Source organism: Colletes latitarsis, chromosome 7, assembly GCF_051014445.1.
Source record: "Colletes latitarsis isolate SP2378_abdomen chromosome 7, iyColLati1, whole genome shotgun sequence".
NCBI classification, from domain to species: Eukaryota; Metazoa; Arthropoda; class Insecta; order Hymenoptera; family Colletidae; genus Colletes; species Colletes latitarsis.
Window position 1 is genome coordinate 2350189 of NC_135140.1, and position 16041 is coordinate 2366229.

Genomic DNA, 16041 nt, shown 5'->3' on the forward strand with positions numbered 1-16041 from the left:
TTGATTTTCATCTTATTTAGGCCAATAGAATCTCCCATTATAATTTTCCCCAGGGGTGGCCGAACAACCTGTATATTGTCATTATGTATATTCCCATACATCTATTTGTATTTTATAGACTTTTTCTACGATATCACAGTATCTGAAAAAAATATTCGTACCTATGAAGATGTTTTATTTTTAACGGCGACGACTTTCTTTATAGAATATTAATTTAACAACAAAATACAATAAAATGTAGAAAATTATTACATCTTTTAAATGATATAGCATGTTATTGAAGTTTAAACATTTTATTACAAGATATAAAACAATATTCTTAGAGAGTACAGAATCCGGCAGGAAACAAATATTCATACAGTAAATTCGTTCTTTAACAAATAAACGAAACAACAAACTAACAAATGAATTAATATTTTATAGGATCACCTTTATTGCCTATAACGATTTGCAATTGCTTGGACATCAATGCAATTAAATTGTTCTTAAATTAAGAACAAACATTGACAACAATATGTCAGTTAACAAATGCTTGTATTCGTCGTTTAAAAAGAAATATTACTCTAAAATTCTCTGAAACATAATAAGAAAGAAACGAACTGTGGACCGTATAAGTTGTATAGCAGGAAGTCGTAATGATAGGGAGCACGGCATCAATGAAATGGGAAACTACCAATGACTGGAATACTATCGTCATCCCCAACTATCCTACGTCACCTTTGGGTCAGCAACCGTGACGTGCTTTCACCGAGCACGCCAACACGTTCACCGTAAGTGTTAACGTGAACTTTCCTGCACCTGTCAGACGTAGGGTGCGGGGTTCGATAAAACTATAAGCTGAAGTAAGATGAAATTCGGACAAGTATCAACGATGCCACACCAGTTTTTATGATGATCACAATATTACAAGTCATTTAGCCCCTTAACGCTCATATTTTTCGGGTTAACCAAGAATGATCAGTTTTCTTTATTGGATTTGTTTCTAAAAATGCGGTTTTTGTTACTTACAATGTTGTAAGTAATAACAATTTAATTTGAAAGAAAATAAATATTATCATCCCTTAAGGAGGTATTGCTGTCTAGACTGTCAATTTCACGGCCCTTTTTGTGATTTTTTTTTTAATGATAGATAGGCTGTTTTGTACTGAGACTTTGTAGACATATTTATTCATCTTCTAAGCATGTACAATATTTTTTTCATGGAAAAATATTAAAAATCGTGGGAATTATAACTTCTTATTTAATGGCTCTTTTGGAAAAGATGCTCCAATGGCTTCCAGGATTCCAGATAATTTGAAACAGAAGGGGTTAAAGTATCTTCATAAGGAAGGTTGTAGTGATAGCAGGAACTAGGGAGAAGTCAAAATCCTGATAAATAAAGAAATGGCGACGCTTCAAGTTCCGAATTTCTATTTGTTAATCGTTCTTTTGTCTTTAGCGTATCAAAAAAAATAGTAAAACTCAATATTTTTTTAAATCTCTAGTTCCAGCTATAAAGGCGTGTCTGCTGAATATTATCTCCAAATTTGAAGTCAATCGGTTTGCTGGATCTTGAAATATCATGTAAGCCAGTTTAAATGCGTTTTTTAAAACAAGAAGTTATAACTCTCGCAATTTTTAATATTTTTTGTTGAAAAAAATACTATACATACCTATAAGACACATAAATATATCTGCAAAATGTCACTACAAAACAACCTACCTGTCGTTAAAAAAAAAATCACAAAAAAAAGCCGAAGAAATGACAGCCTAGACAGCAATACTCCCTTAAACCATTAGATTAAATAAATATCGTTTTTCAAAGCAGTCCGACTCGGACATGAACGTTAAGGGGTTAGTGCACGATGTTCGTAATACTGCTACTTGCGTATGCAAGTTAGGAGTACGGTTACCGGTGGATGCATCGTGAACTCCTCATTCCACTTTCGTACATTACGCCAAATCACGTATACGTGAGACGTATACTCGTAGAGTTTCGGACAGTCGACAAAGACAAATCGATATTCGCCTACTTTCTCGATTCTCCGAAGCTATCCGAAGTGAGCGTGGATGCACTTCGGACCGTCTCGAGAGAGTCGAGAGAAAAGACACATGTGGACCTTTCCACCTCGCTCTCAAACCATAATGAAAACTTTTTTTTAAGGAAATACACGTTTTAAGTCCCCCTGATCATATTTTAACTATTAAAAAAAAAAATTCTTTTTACTATTCCTATGTATGAGCGTACATATGTATACACTTTACCTTCGTTCAGCTATTTGAACTTTTCATATTAATAATATAGACATGTACGCTCATCATAGAAATAGTACAAAAGATTTCTTATTTTTCAATAGTTAAAATATGATCAGTATGCTGTAAAGTATGCTTCTGTCTTTTCTGCTTAATGCTTGACAATGGAAATGGCTACTGATTATGCCTATTTGGACCACACCAAATCTTATTTAATATGTACAGAGTCACTTAGCTTACTATAGAGATTTAAAAAATCTCTTTTAGCCCTGAAACTAAATATTTTCAATCATGAAAGTACTATGAAAACATATTATTTATCAATTTAATTCATTTATAATACGTGCTATCAAGATTTCAAGGCATGTTTTTTTTCTATTTAATAGAGTTAGAAATGTGTAAAACATTCCTTATATTTATATTAATATACAATCAAAATCCTAGTGCATCTTTTCTGTACTTTTTATTTACATTCTCCTCTACCTTTCCCACTAATTTTTTAATTTTCAAAGATTCCAAAGTTGTATAATCCCATATAACTCCTCCAAGTATTATTCGAATCTATTTAATATCTATTTAAGTTTTTCAACCATTTTTTACGCATTTTTTCATCTAAGTAATTAGTTATAAACGATTACTGGAAGCGATACTTAAATCACCGCGTTAAAAAAGTTCCGAAATACGTGGCGCCATCTACGAACGGGGATTCTAACTATCGAAAAGTATCAGGATCATAGAATAGGAAAAGTGGTCGGACGCTAATAGAAAGAGAGGGCGATACTGTGCGAGAGAGACAGATATTTTCGCCCATTCGATTAATCAAACGACGGTTTAATTATTTACTAATTACTCTGTTTCTGTAATTAAATTATAACCTTTAAAATTTAATAATATAATATAGACCCTTCTATATTATATCGATAGCATCATTCAAGGATACTCTTTTTAACCATTCCGCTCGTAATTAAGAAGTTATAAACAAATATTAACGATTGTATTACTGTCTGCTTTAATCGATGAATTATCAACTTTTCTATCTCAATCTACATATTTTTGCACTATCATCAAACGAGTAAACATCCCTGGCAATATTCAAGGACCAATTTTGCAACGATTCTCGCTAAAATGAATTAATTATTAACGACAGTTCTCCAAGATAAGTTAAAACATTCGAAAAAATGTTCCGACTTCCGATATTCATTAACAACTATTTAATTGCGGACGAAATGGTTCCAAAAAGTATCCTTCAATATTGCCAAGGGTCTATAATATATTATTAATCTCTAAAAGTTTATAAATTAATCCCAAAAAACGAATAATTAGTAAATTATCAAGCAGTGATTCAATTTATCAAAATGGCGGAATTGTGATTTCTCTCCCTCTCTTTCTAGTCGACTGCACCGCTATCTGCGGCAGAACACCCAAGTTTATCGAAAAATAGTAAGTACGTTGTTTTCACCACTATAATTTATTACAAATAACGCGTATGTATCGGAATAACTAAAAAAACAACAAGATTTAGTACAATCATTATTATCCATGGGTTGATTATGCTCACAGTCTAATCAAACCTTGAAATGAGAGTATAGAACCTAAATGTAGAGTTTTATTAAAATTTATTCAACTACTTAGGCTCAATCGTATTAATAATATACGTGTGTACGCTCATACATAGGAATAGTAAAAAAATTCAGTATTTAACGAAAGTTCTGTATGAATAATACGTGTAACGGCGAGAATATAGCCTGGGAAACTATACCCGCTACTAGACGAACTCCGCGTTCCATCGAAAATTCCGTTGGTTCGATTCTCAGAGCGCATACAGGCACTGGTAGGTAGGTAGATAAATGATCGTGCTTGTGGCCGTGCACGTGCACAAGAGCACCATTCAGGGGAAAGGGGGATTATCGACGCCGTGCCGCGGCGCCTCGCGGAGAAGGAGAGTAAAAAGAGAAAGGAAAACAGAGGGTGCATATGAAGAAGAAGGAGATGAGAAGGAGATAGTTCAACCACGCTGCGCATAGGTAAAACCATAGGTGTAAGCTAGTGATGGGACTAATACCGTATTTATACTATAATATTGCATAGATGACTTTCATCAAATTCGAATCCAGGAGCGAAATTCTTGCGTCCAAGGTATTTTTTATAGAAGGGAACTGGAACATTTGTCTGACAAAGGTACATTTTCTCCTTCGTACCACTCCTTTTTACCACTCCCTTCACTTTCCGCTCCACTTCTTATTTCCCTCTATCCTTTGCCTCTATTCTGAATGTCTGAACTTTTGTAAATTATCTTCTATACCGTTTTTTCGCAACTCGAATGCACACCATAAACGCTCGCTTACACCACACATCACCAAGTTCTTTTTCTTTATCATACCGTTACAATATTCTTTTTTTTTTACTTTTCTTCTTAAGTTCAATCTAAAGATGCTTGTGGGCGCTGCTTTGCTGCGGGTAGAATACGGAAAATTTCGTAGAACAGAAAAGGAAAAGTGCCTTAGACGACTGGGATATTGGGAAGTCGATCGAGGATTGTGTATGTATATGTATAGCAACCGAGGGGTCGGTCGAACACTTGCGAGAGCGCAACCCCTCTGGTGGTGAGCATGGGAGGCGACGCCACATGATCAATGAGATTCAGGTTCAGAGACTGTGAAGGAAGGGCAGTTGATAACATACGTATATGGGATATTAAAACTAATCCATTGGCAAACAATATACGAGGTCTGTTTTGGATCATTATCTAGTTGGAAATAATAATCTGTTTCCAAATTTAATTTTTCTACACTCTGTTTTAGATTTTGTTTTAAAATACTCAAATAGTCGAATTTATCCATTGAATTTCCAACAATTCCAAAAAATTTCCAAAAAATCGTTTAATCACTAATAGATATGGTTTATTATTTACGAGGTGTTGTAAATTAAGTAATGAGACTGGCAACGTAGCTTTCGATCAGTCAATATTTGGGACGCGGTACTTGGAGAGACGGTAGGTGAACGTGTGATACGCCTTTGATACAAGTTTGTACCCGCTAGAGTCATTTGGTTGTCCGTAGCAATTGTTTTCGTAAAACAGTTCTAAAAATGAGTCAAAAGTCATGCTAATTTGCTTTTTCGATAGCCAGGAAATCGTCCACAAACAATTTGTGCCTCAAGGCCAAACGGTCAATCAACACTTTTACCGAAAGTTTCTAGAAAAACTTCAAAAAAGAGTCATGCGTGTGAGGCCAAACATTAAGAATAACTGGGTATTGCATCACGACAATACTCCTTGTCACACAACAATTTCAGCAAATAAGTTTTTGGCCAGTAAAAACATTCCTGTGGCTCTTCAGTCTCTTTATTCGCGTGACTTGAGTCCTTGTGATTTTTTCTTCTTTCCGAGATTGAAAAATCACCTCAAAGGACGTAATTTTGGGACACTCGAATACATTGAAGCGGCTATAACCGACCAGCTGAAGGCTACACCAGCATCCGAGTTCCAGCACTGCTATGAGGATTGGAAGAATCGTCTCCAGCACTGTGTGCCTTCCTAAGGAAGTTATTTTGAGGGAGACAATATTGAATTGTAATTCTATTCGAATAAAAAAATTTGTTTAAATCAGTCTCATTACTTAATTTACACACCTTGTATTATCGAATTGTCGAGTAGCTTTGGTATACATATAGGTATCGTATCCGTCCCGTCGCTAGGCGTAGCTGGTGGGTTTGTGTGAGATGGTGCATAGTAGTGTAGACCGCGTGCCGGAATACGCCGGTAGTGAATGGTGGGGAGAAAACGTGAATGATCCATAGAAGTCGGTAGCGTTGTATGGTCGTGTGAAAAGCGTGTGCTTGCGTAGAGAGCAGTATACACCAACGATAGAGAACAGAAGAGTAGTGGAACGGTGAGAAACGTCAAAGGTGTGGTAGGGATAGAAGAGGAAGGGAGAAGTGGGGTGCGGGTATGAGTTCGGCTTCGGAAATGGCCGCGGGAAAGTAGAGAGCGTTACGTCGTCCGGGGCAGGCAAATCAAAAGTTTTTGGTGTGCGCGGTGCTCGTTAACCCGGCGCTTCGGGCGTGCGATTCACCAGTCTCTCGAGCACGGTGCGATGTTCTAAGGAAAAGGAAACGCGGCCACGAAGATTCCGTAGGTGTACGAGTATCTGGTCGCGAGACAGGATCGCCGGACGGACAGCCAGCCGGTACCTCGTAGAGATCAGTGCGGGCGGTCGTGCACGAGGATGGCCGGCGACGACGGTGCACCGCCGAACAATGAGATCCTCGCCGCGGACGAAGGGGGGCAGGGCGCGTCAGTGCGGGGGGAACCGCATTCCAGAGTGGGCGGCATCCTGGAATGCGATCCCCCCGGTAACAGGAATTCGCCAAGCGAGCGAGCCTGTAACGACCACGACGACTGCGACGACGGAAGCGGTGAAACTGTGATTGCCGACGACGATTGTAACAGCGGCGGAGGCGTTGGAACCGCGATTGCCGACGATAACGGTGGTCTGTGCCGATATGCTATCGGCACCGCTAATACCGCTATGTCTTTCATCGAAGTTTGTCAGGTAACGATACGCACGATTGCCGGGTGTTGCGTGCTTTAATCTCTGCTAGCTGTCAATGAGCTCTATGTTCCTCTTTCTCAAACCTAACCGACTACTCTGTAGTTTCTCTTTTGCGCGCGTTTCTTTCCCCTCTCTTCGTCTCGCTCACGTGAGAAAGTCCGTAACCTGCATTTAAAACGAGAAGATCGATACCGGAACGTCGGACCATCAAATTTGAACGTCCTTCGTTTTACCCATCGGAATTTCTCGTCTCGGTCTCGTGTACGGAGAAAATTTCAACGTCAATTTGGTCCAGAGAGATCGTTTAACGTATCGAATTATCCGAACCTCGATGCAACGAGAACGAAGCACCGTTAATCGTTTAATTGCCATCAAGCTTTCTCCTACAAATTTCTGTATTTCGAAGGATTTTCATTGCTATGCGACCGGGTTATAAGAATTCGTCTCTTTTTTAGATTCGGCTGCAACATCTCTTCCCGCAATTAGTTTCATCCTCTCAGCGGTACAGCCTCTGCGAGGATTCCATCGAATTCACGGCGGAATGTTTGGCGAACGATGTGATACGATATCTACTGAAAGAAGATATTTATCTTATATCACGAGACCCGGTATCTCGTAGCATGAGACATAATGTATATCAGATGTTGAACAAGCACAGTATCTTATTCGCCAGTATGGTGAACCGTTTAAACGTTGTACCGGACACGGCGTACGAAGCGTTCATGGGAGTCGCGGACGAGCTCTTTTTACATGGTGGAGTTACATGGGCAAGGATCGTTTGTTTGTACGCGTTTATAGGCAGGCTCGCCCTCTGGGCACGAGACAGACGAATGCACGCTCTGAAGAAAAAACTACCGCTGTACGTTTCCCGATTTATTGGCGAGAAAGTTGCGCATTTTATCAAAGGATACGGAGGATGGGTACGTATTATACATAAAAATATTTAATAAAATTGGCAACCAAAATGGGCAACTATGACATTTTCGGCCATTTCTTATGCGACGATGTCATTAAAAGCAAATTAATCAAAATATCGATTTCGAAAATAAATATCTTGCCCTTTGTATACCCCAGACACTGAATAGAATTAATCTGAACAGAAATACATGTAACGTACAAAGAAATTTGTTGGGTCAAGACAATTTACTTTTTCTTTTGTCATTTTATATTTTCGATTCATTTTTTCATCTAGAAATACCATATTGTTGCTTGTACAATCAGTTACCAGACACCCTGTATACATATGCGTATTATGCTTTCTCAGGATCAGCTTTGTATAGAATATCCTGTGGCAGAAGAAATAAGCGGAGCCATCTGGAGAAGCCTTCTGATGACAGGTGCTACTCTTGGTTTGGTCGCAACAATTTTAACCGTAACTTCCTGATATCCCCTTACAAATCAAGTAGTACAGGCTAAATATTGCACAAGACCTCTTAGCGTACTTATATTTTACCAAAATGTGCTTAAAAACAGTTTCTAAGGGTTTATAAATTGCTCTTATATTGGCACAGAAAGTGGAATTGTGTGATTCGAAAGCCATTTTTTATTATGCATTTGTAACAAATGCAGGATGTAAATTTAACATCATCCTTGCAGTGCATACAATTTTCATATCGATGTAGCTCGGATTACAAACATTCTACTTTTTACGTAACTGCAACAAATATGTAGCACGAGCGAAGAATAACGATACAAGTTCCCTATTATATTCGTATTTTGTAATAATTGCAGCTCGATGGATTAGTTAAATTAGTAAAAACAAATCTTATTTAATATTAATCTAGATGTTTTTATCAAAATAATTTCATACGATACTCAAAATTGATGTTTCAGATATTTATGCCAAACAAGAATCTCAAAATTATATTGAATTTAGGTAGAAGCAATCTAAGTGTATTTATTTATAATTTATTTTAGGTAGAAAATATATTAAATAATAAATTTCCTCGTCATTCAAAGACCATCGCGGACGCTTAAAATTTATAAAAAAGCAATCGATATGACAGTACTCGTTACATATACGGGGTAACATTTTTAAACAACAATGAATATTAAATACGATAGCTTCTAATAACATTGCAAAAATTTTATACAAGTATTCGGAGATAATAAATGTTTCTACAAAATATCAGATTTCTTAGTTGTATCAATTATTTTATAAACCTGTAACAAAAATGTCATCTGCAGAATCATATAACGGTTACATTTTGCATGCATGTATTTAAACATTTTGTATTATTAAGGTATTTAGACGATATCATTTTAACTTTCGAATATTAAATTTTAGCAAATTTGGAGAAGACTCGACAATTCGATAAGAGTAGCTATTTTTACGAAACATGTTCAATCATTTCTATTGAGAATATTAATATATTATTTTATCGCTTAACGGTCGCATTTAATATAATATTAATCGATTATACGTGTTAAATAGTATCGATACTATATTCTAAAATATGTAATAAAAAATATCAGATTTTAATATATTTGATGATAATAAAAAATAATAAGTGGATGTAAAACAAAGTCACTGTCAATTTCATAAACAAGTATTCTTAATCATAATAATTTATATATGTCATTAATATCTAAAAAAAAAAGTAAAATGAAATAATAATTTAGGTTGCAAAATCTTATCTGTATCGAACAAATTAATCTCAAAAAGATATTTTTTTTAAAAGAAGACTAATATTTGAATACTAGAATTATTAAAAATATATTTTGCAGATATTGGTATAGTTTTATTTAAAGTAGTATACTTATTCAAACATAAATACAATCTACGTACTACTCAAAATATATTGATTTATCGATCGATACTAGAATGCAAGTATTTAAAAACCAAAAAATGTCTAAACTACATGATTAATATTGAGAGTACTATTATATGACTTGCATCTTTTACTCTTTGAACAAACGAGATAATATTACTAAAGTACCAGCGTGCAGCATTGATCTTTTGTTTGTAGAATTAAATACACAATTTTACGTGGTTTTTGTGTACATATTACCGATAATTGGAAATTATTAAATATAAAAAACCAGACAGAATATTTTCTCGAGTAACACTGTTGCTTTTGAATGTCAAATTCTTGACACCATTGAAAGATCCTAGTATGTACTGATTAAGTTGTTAACTTCTTCGGATATATTTAACAATTTAGAAGTCGAAAACTAATTGCTCAAATTTATCGCACACGTCTTAATAAATATATGATGACTTTAAGGGCGAATAATTGTTACACGGATTACATGTAAGTTTTTTAAGCTTTTTCTGAATATTTCTTACGTTTGAATATAAAAAAAGGTAATTCCATGATTATTATTTATAATTTTATGCATTACATGAATACACAATACAAAACCACGAACTAGAGAATAATTTCCTGTGAATATATCTAACAGTTTTCTTACTTCTACTCAAATTTTGTGACTGTACAGAAAACAACTGCGTTTACTTTTTTATTCTCTAACGTGGATAATAGTAAGAATCAACAACTTTTTTTTTTTTTTTAATAAACCTTCAAATGTTTCTACTTTAAGTTTGCTAATATTGATATTACAACTATATATACGTATGTATTATGCATTTATGTGTGAATATATAACTATATAACTGTACAAAACGGAACTCTTATTTCGTTCCCCACTTAAATAACAATAAGTGATCATTGTATCATGGTCATTAACCTTGAATTAGTTGGCTAGTGATATATGAAACATATCGTCAGCATTATGAGAATATCACATTGAATAAACTTGAACACAAGCGACAATATTGTCATGAAAAAAAAATACAAGTTGCTGAATTTTTTTTTTTTTCTTTCAAGTTTCGAACAAATAAAATTATGAAATGATATTGATGTATGATCACATATAATGAATATTAAACATTTGTAATCTAAATATTATGCTAATAAATTGAATCTTTTGTTAATTAATATATTAAAATTAAAACAGTGTGTACTACAACTTCCTAGAAATATTGGACCCCTTTATATTATGCAAATTCAATTCTCATGATTTATTCCGAACCAACGATCTAGAGTTTTACGAAAACTCCTCGACAAAAGACGCACGATCGGTTCGCTTGGAGATTTTTAATGACTATGGTAGACGATTTTATTCCAGAAATCGATTTGTCTTATATACACAGCCACCAACCGCGTGAGTTGTCGGGCCATTTACACTAAATGAACATAAACAGTGATGAGAATGATTCCAAAATTTTTATCGAGATACAAATCTGTGCTCTTACCAAGGAGTTTCCGTGCTCCATCAATATTTTGAAAAATTTTGTTTTCATAAGTGTAGATTAATTTTGGCTTTGTTGTTCCTATATGTACATGAATTATTAATTGTAAAAATAATTGCTTTGAATATCATCATGTAAAAAAGAGTAGTAAACATAAAGTAAATTGTAAAGAAACATAACAAATCGTACACGATACTGACGACATGCTCACGTTCATTCAATTTTCATAAAGATTGGCAATTATAGCCTGGACGTATTGCTGTCCAAAATAGAGCAAAATGTTAAAGTATTTTATAAGTCTTATTTGCACCAATAGCCTGTCGTATTCAATTATTTCTTCATAAATCGAATGCACAGGACTGAGAATAAGAGACACATTAAAGTATTCTAGTTCTATATTAACCTTTCCATGTACTATTTAAAGAACTCCTGAAAAGTCTTTCCTTAAAAGTTCAATTAATACCTTTTCAGAGAATCTTACAGTATTATGAAAAAGTGCACTGTATTATTACACTATGGCATTAAAATATATTAAGCAAATTTCAGTTAAATTTTTGTTCAGTACTGCAACACACTGCTCGATATCTTTCGTACCATCGTTTATCATCCGATGTGTCTGCATATGAAATTCATTTAAGATTTGAAAATATTATATTGCAAGGCTGAATATTATGAAGAATTTAAATATGGAACGATGAATAGCACACAGCAAGCGCAAATTAGCTTCAGTAATTAATACAAAAGTATTTTACATTTAGCCTGATATTAATAGGATTCAATTTTAATAAATTCAAAATTCATAACGATATATGTGTTGCCACAGATCATTGTGTTTAAAGTATGTCTAACACGTAAATCACTTAGTGACATGCTCTGTTTTTGTCTCTTGTCAGCTTTCTTGATTTATCACAGTTGGGGTAAAAATGACAAGAAAGAAAACTTGTCTCACACCCCTAAAAAATAAAGCTGGTATAGCTCTCTATTCCACATAGTCCCACCAGTCCTTTTCATAACCTTCATGTACATGTTCTAAAAGCACTTTTCTCCGACTGTCGCAATATCTTGAAAAATAAGAGAAATAATACAAATATATACGTATATACTTAACTGTAAAGTTTAGTTTTTCTTTATCAATGACATACTAACGTTAAAAAACACCAACAGAATACTCAAATGCTAACATTATTTTAATAATATGCCATTTAAAATACTATTTTCCTTGTAAATACAACTAACTTACCTATACTTATCTTGAACCTTTTGTTTAATATCAGCAAGATTTTCACTTGTAATGTCTCTTTCAAGATACTCCGAGAGACGTTCTGTTGTGCCCTCCAGGTCTTTCTGATTGTCTTCAAAAATCACAGACTGGTTATTTTTTCGCACGTAATAAGCAAAAACATAAGTATACATGAGAGTCTGTCTACAGGAACACAATATATCTACTGCTTTCTTTAAGAATTGCACCTGAAAATGATATTACGATTCATCTTAATGCTAATTACACACTTGCACGATGCTATTGTCCACTTAATTTTGATCAACTTTACCTCGATCCATGACATATTATGTTGCTGCATTTCTTCCATTTTTTCTTTTACACTTGCATAAAGTTTACTTTCGAATTTCAATGACTGCATATGATTCATATATCTATTGCAATAAAATAAGTATCTCTGTAATGCAGATCTTGATTTTTCTTGAGCATCCCTCGCAGCTTTAGCCTCTTCTTCATCGTAACGATTACAATTATACCAACTAGATCCATGTGGTTCCCAAGGCCCAAGACACACCCAACAAAAATGAGTTTTGCAATTTTGATTTTTGCACACCATATGGTTACATCCACCATCCTTTTCAATTGTGACAATACACTTAGGGCATTCCTTTGTATTTGCAGCAATCCAATTTGATGTTTCTGAATCGTCGTCGCACTTTTTTATCCATTTACGTAGTAAATGACATTTTACAGGATCATGCCAATTTTCGCCACAATGGAAACAGAATGTGTGTCCGCATTTACAAGTCACAGATCTTGCTTCTATATACTGTACTTTTATAGCATTGTTACAGTCCGGAGATGGACACCACCTTAATAACCTATTACACTATAGATTAAAATAATAATTAGTATACTTTAACGATAATTTTTCAAATTAATAGAAATGCACAACATTAATACTTACTTCCACAAAACTATTGGTTATTAAATGTTGATACTTCAGTTTAACTTTAGAGTCTTTTACAAGACGCATAACACTAGCATCATCAACTAAAATGTCGCAAGCATGTGCTGCACATGCAATTGTTTGACCAACCCCTTCTTCCATAATCTTAGTTGTAAGATATTCTCCCCAACAACCAGTACAAAAGCGATGTCCACACTCAAGTCCGGTCATCATCTAATTATTTTTTTAAAATATATAATTAGAAGATGATATTTCATTGTATTTACATTGTATTAAATATAAATTTATGTACACTTACTGCGGATGGTTGAATCATAAAACAGATTCCACATTCTTCAGTACCATTTGTTGACGTTCTTCTAGACTACAAATTATAAATGCATTACTGTTGAAATCTCTATTGTGTCGTTCATGTATGGAAAACAAAGAAATGAAAGCTTACTTACTAGAGAGCTTTGAGAAGATTGATTTCTATTTATTAATGGACCCTTTCTAAATGGGTTTATAACACGTGCTTCGGCAAATAACTTTTCTTGATCACCATCATAAAAGCGTTCCATTAATTTTTCTTTATCCCATTTAAAATGATTTAATAAAATACGCGTGGTTGTCGCTGGTATCTACAATACAGTTGAATCATAATGTACTATATTTAGATTTAAATATAATATATAATTTATGTTTTGTTGTATATAGCATTACTGTGATTGTTAAAGCTTTAAAAGAACAGGTATTCTGTATATACGCATGTGCATTTCTCATACTTTATTCATTTAACTTTAAGAAGTAAAACATTTTTTTACATACTTCTACAACCGTGTTTACTTCTTTTATAGAATCAATCATATGTTGCACTATCTCTTCTGTTGATAAAACTTCAAATGGATAATCGTCAACATCTGTTGTCCGTTCTCTTGGATTTTCTGCTTCTATTTCCATTGCAAAATCCACATCATCCCCGCTGGATTCATTGCCAGAATCAACATCGTCATACGTTTCTTCTTCGGAATCCATTGTGTCGTTAATTTATGAAGTAATTAAAACACGGATATATTTTTTTTTTATTTTGTATCGTTTACACCTGTATATAAAATGTTGCTATCAAAAGATACAATCATTGTATTTGATGCTCCATCTACAAAACCTCATGCCTTCTGTGTACACTTTGTTTTGTTTGTTCAACTACATAGTAAACATAGATTGGGAACAATGAAATCACTAACAAGTATGTGTCACAGTTAAGCGAAAACAGAACACATTTTTTATCTTAACTCGTGTTTCGTAGATTACTAAATAATTATGGGTCGAATAATAACACTAGCACGAACATAATTATTTTGCTATTTCGCTCGATGGATTTCAAGAAAATTTGAATACCACAAAGAAATATATCGCACCTGTACCCGCGAAATACTGTCGTAGCGGAACAAGGTGAAAACAGCTTATGTTTCAGCACATGACGTCATCGTTCTCTACTTCCCGAATAAAGCAAGAAGCTTTATCGTACGTTGTCCCTTACTTAATATTAATAGTATCACATAAAATTTACTGTCACAGCACTATGCAATCCGTTTATTAACACGTACAGTCAAACAAATTTCAAAATATTTCTAAGATACTCGTAAGCAAGGATTAAATCAGCTGCCAAAACATCCGAGTTGAACTCCGGTAGCTGTTACACCAAATGCTAAAGTCACGGCAAAAACGATGAATGAGTTACCGTGCCTTTAGCCAATTGGAAGCCTTCTTTACACATTTTTATCCAATAGCGTTTAGTGTTTATAGAATTGATATTTTATATTTTACTTTAGTTTTTATTAATATTTTGCTTTTAGAATTTAATAATTTAATGAGACAATCTCGGTAATGGTTAATAAATTAAAATCAACGTTGAAATAATCGAAATCTGTTTTGATGTAACATAGGTAGTACATTCTTTTAAAACGAACGTTTCTAAAGTTGCGACCCTACTCAATTGTTGTAAAACTTATATTTTACGTTAAATAAGAAACCTTATAAAAAGTTTATTAACTGTAATTAAAAGCTGTAACTTGTTAATTACAGTAAATTCTGTGACAAAAATTGTATTTTAAAATGATAGTATTCAAGTTAAATTTATGTAAGTAATTGTAACTATAATTATAATAACAAAAATAAAATGTATATCTTATTAACTCACGAAAAGATGATAATAATAATAAATTGTATTACATGACAAATCGTTATGCTATATGTAGGATATAACTACATAACCATCAAACCGGAAATATAAACGTTAAGGTTTAGCGAAGGAATCTTTTCTGCTTATTTCGATATTTGTTTCGACCTTCTTTAATTAACAAAAGTTAGGCAGCACGACATCCAATTTAATCGATGATTTTAACAAATACAAGAACACTAAACACACTTTACGCGATACCTCGAAAATTTATCGATGTTGAAACACATCACAGATTTATAAGATGTATTACCATGCACAACAATCTTTTCAGCCATTGCACCCAGCAAGTCACCAAATTAGTAGGCTTATCGGGTAAAACCATAAATTAAACCAGAATGCACCATTTGCCATGAAAGAATGGACGAGCTTATAGCTCGATTACTGCGATCACGTCCATAGTAGTGTGTGCCATGTCTTTTCTTCAACGATCGACTTAAATTTCCTGTTATCCTTTTCTGCGCTCACTGTTCGAAATTAAGGTTAGCTTGGTCGATGAATACAATTAGACACAAAATTTCGCGCAATACTATCCGAGAAATTGAAAATCTATCAGTGACGCGACAACAAAATGTCTCGTCACCAAGTGCCGTT

General features: G+C 34.1%; 2 protein-coding genes across 9 annotated transcripts; one reads left to right on the plus strand and one right to left on the minus strand.

The window, feature by feature from the left end:
• Positions 1-6129: 6129 nt before the first annotated feature.
• LOC143344145 (uncharacterized) lies at positions 6130-10298 on the plus strand. The gene is made up of 3 exons (XM_076769900.1): positions 6130-6785; positions 7241-7705; positions 8050-10298. The coding sequence occupies exons 1-3, from the start codon at positions 6459-6461 to the stop codon at positions 8167-8169; spliced, it is 912 nt and encodes a 303-aa protein (XP_076626015.1). The 5' UTR covers positions 6130-6458; the 3' UTR covers positions 8170-10298.
• Positions 10299-11417: 1119 nt separating this feature from the next.
• Ari-1 (E3 ubiquitin-protein ligase ariadne-1) lies at positions 11418-16036 on the minus strand. Of its 8 annotated transcripts, XM_076769884.1 has the most exons (9): positions 15701-16036; positions 14627-14916; positions 14037-14310; positions 13676-13849; positions 13528-13593; positions 13227-13442; positions 12591-13148; positions 12281-12507; positions 11418-12101 (listed from the first exon to the last, which is right to left on the minus strand). In XM_076769884.1, exons 3-9 carry the CDS (start codon positions 14241-14243, stop codon positions 12020-12022), a joined length of 1530 nt encoding a protein of 509 aa, XP_076625999.1. In that variant the 5' UTR covers positions 14244-14310; positions 14627-14916; positions 15701-16036; the 3' UTR covers positions 11418-12019. The 8 variants fall into 8 exon arrangements, with proteins under 8 accessions (XP_076625999.1, XP_076626004.1, XP_076626001.1 ...); XM_076769889.1 differs by lacking the exon at positions 14627-14916 and having other exon boundaries at positions 15792-16036; XM_076769886.1 differs by lacking the exon at positions 14627-14916.
• Between the last annotated feature and the right edge of the window lie 5 nt (positions 16037-16041).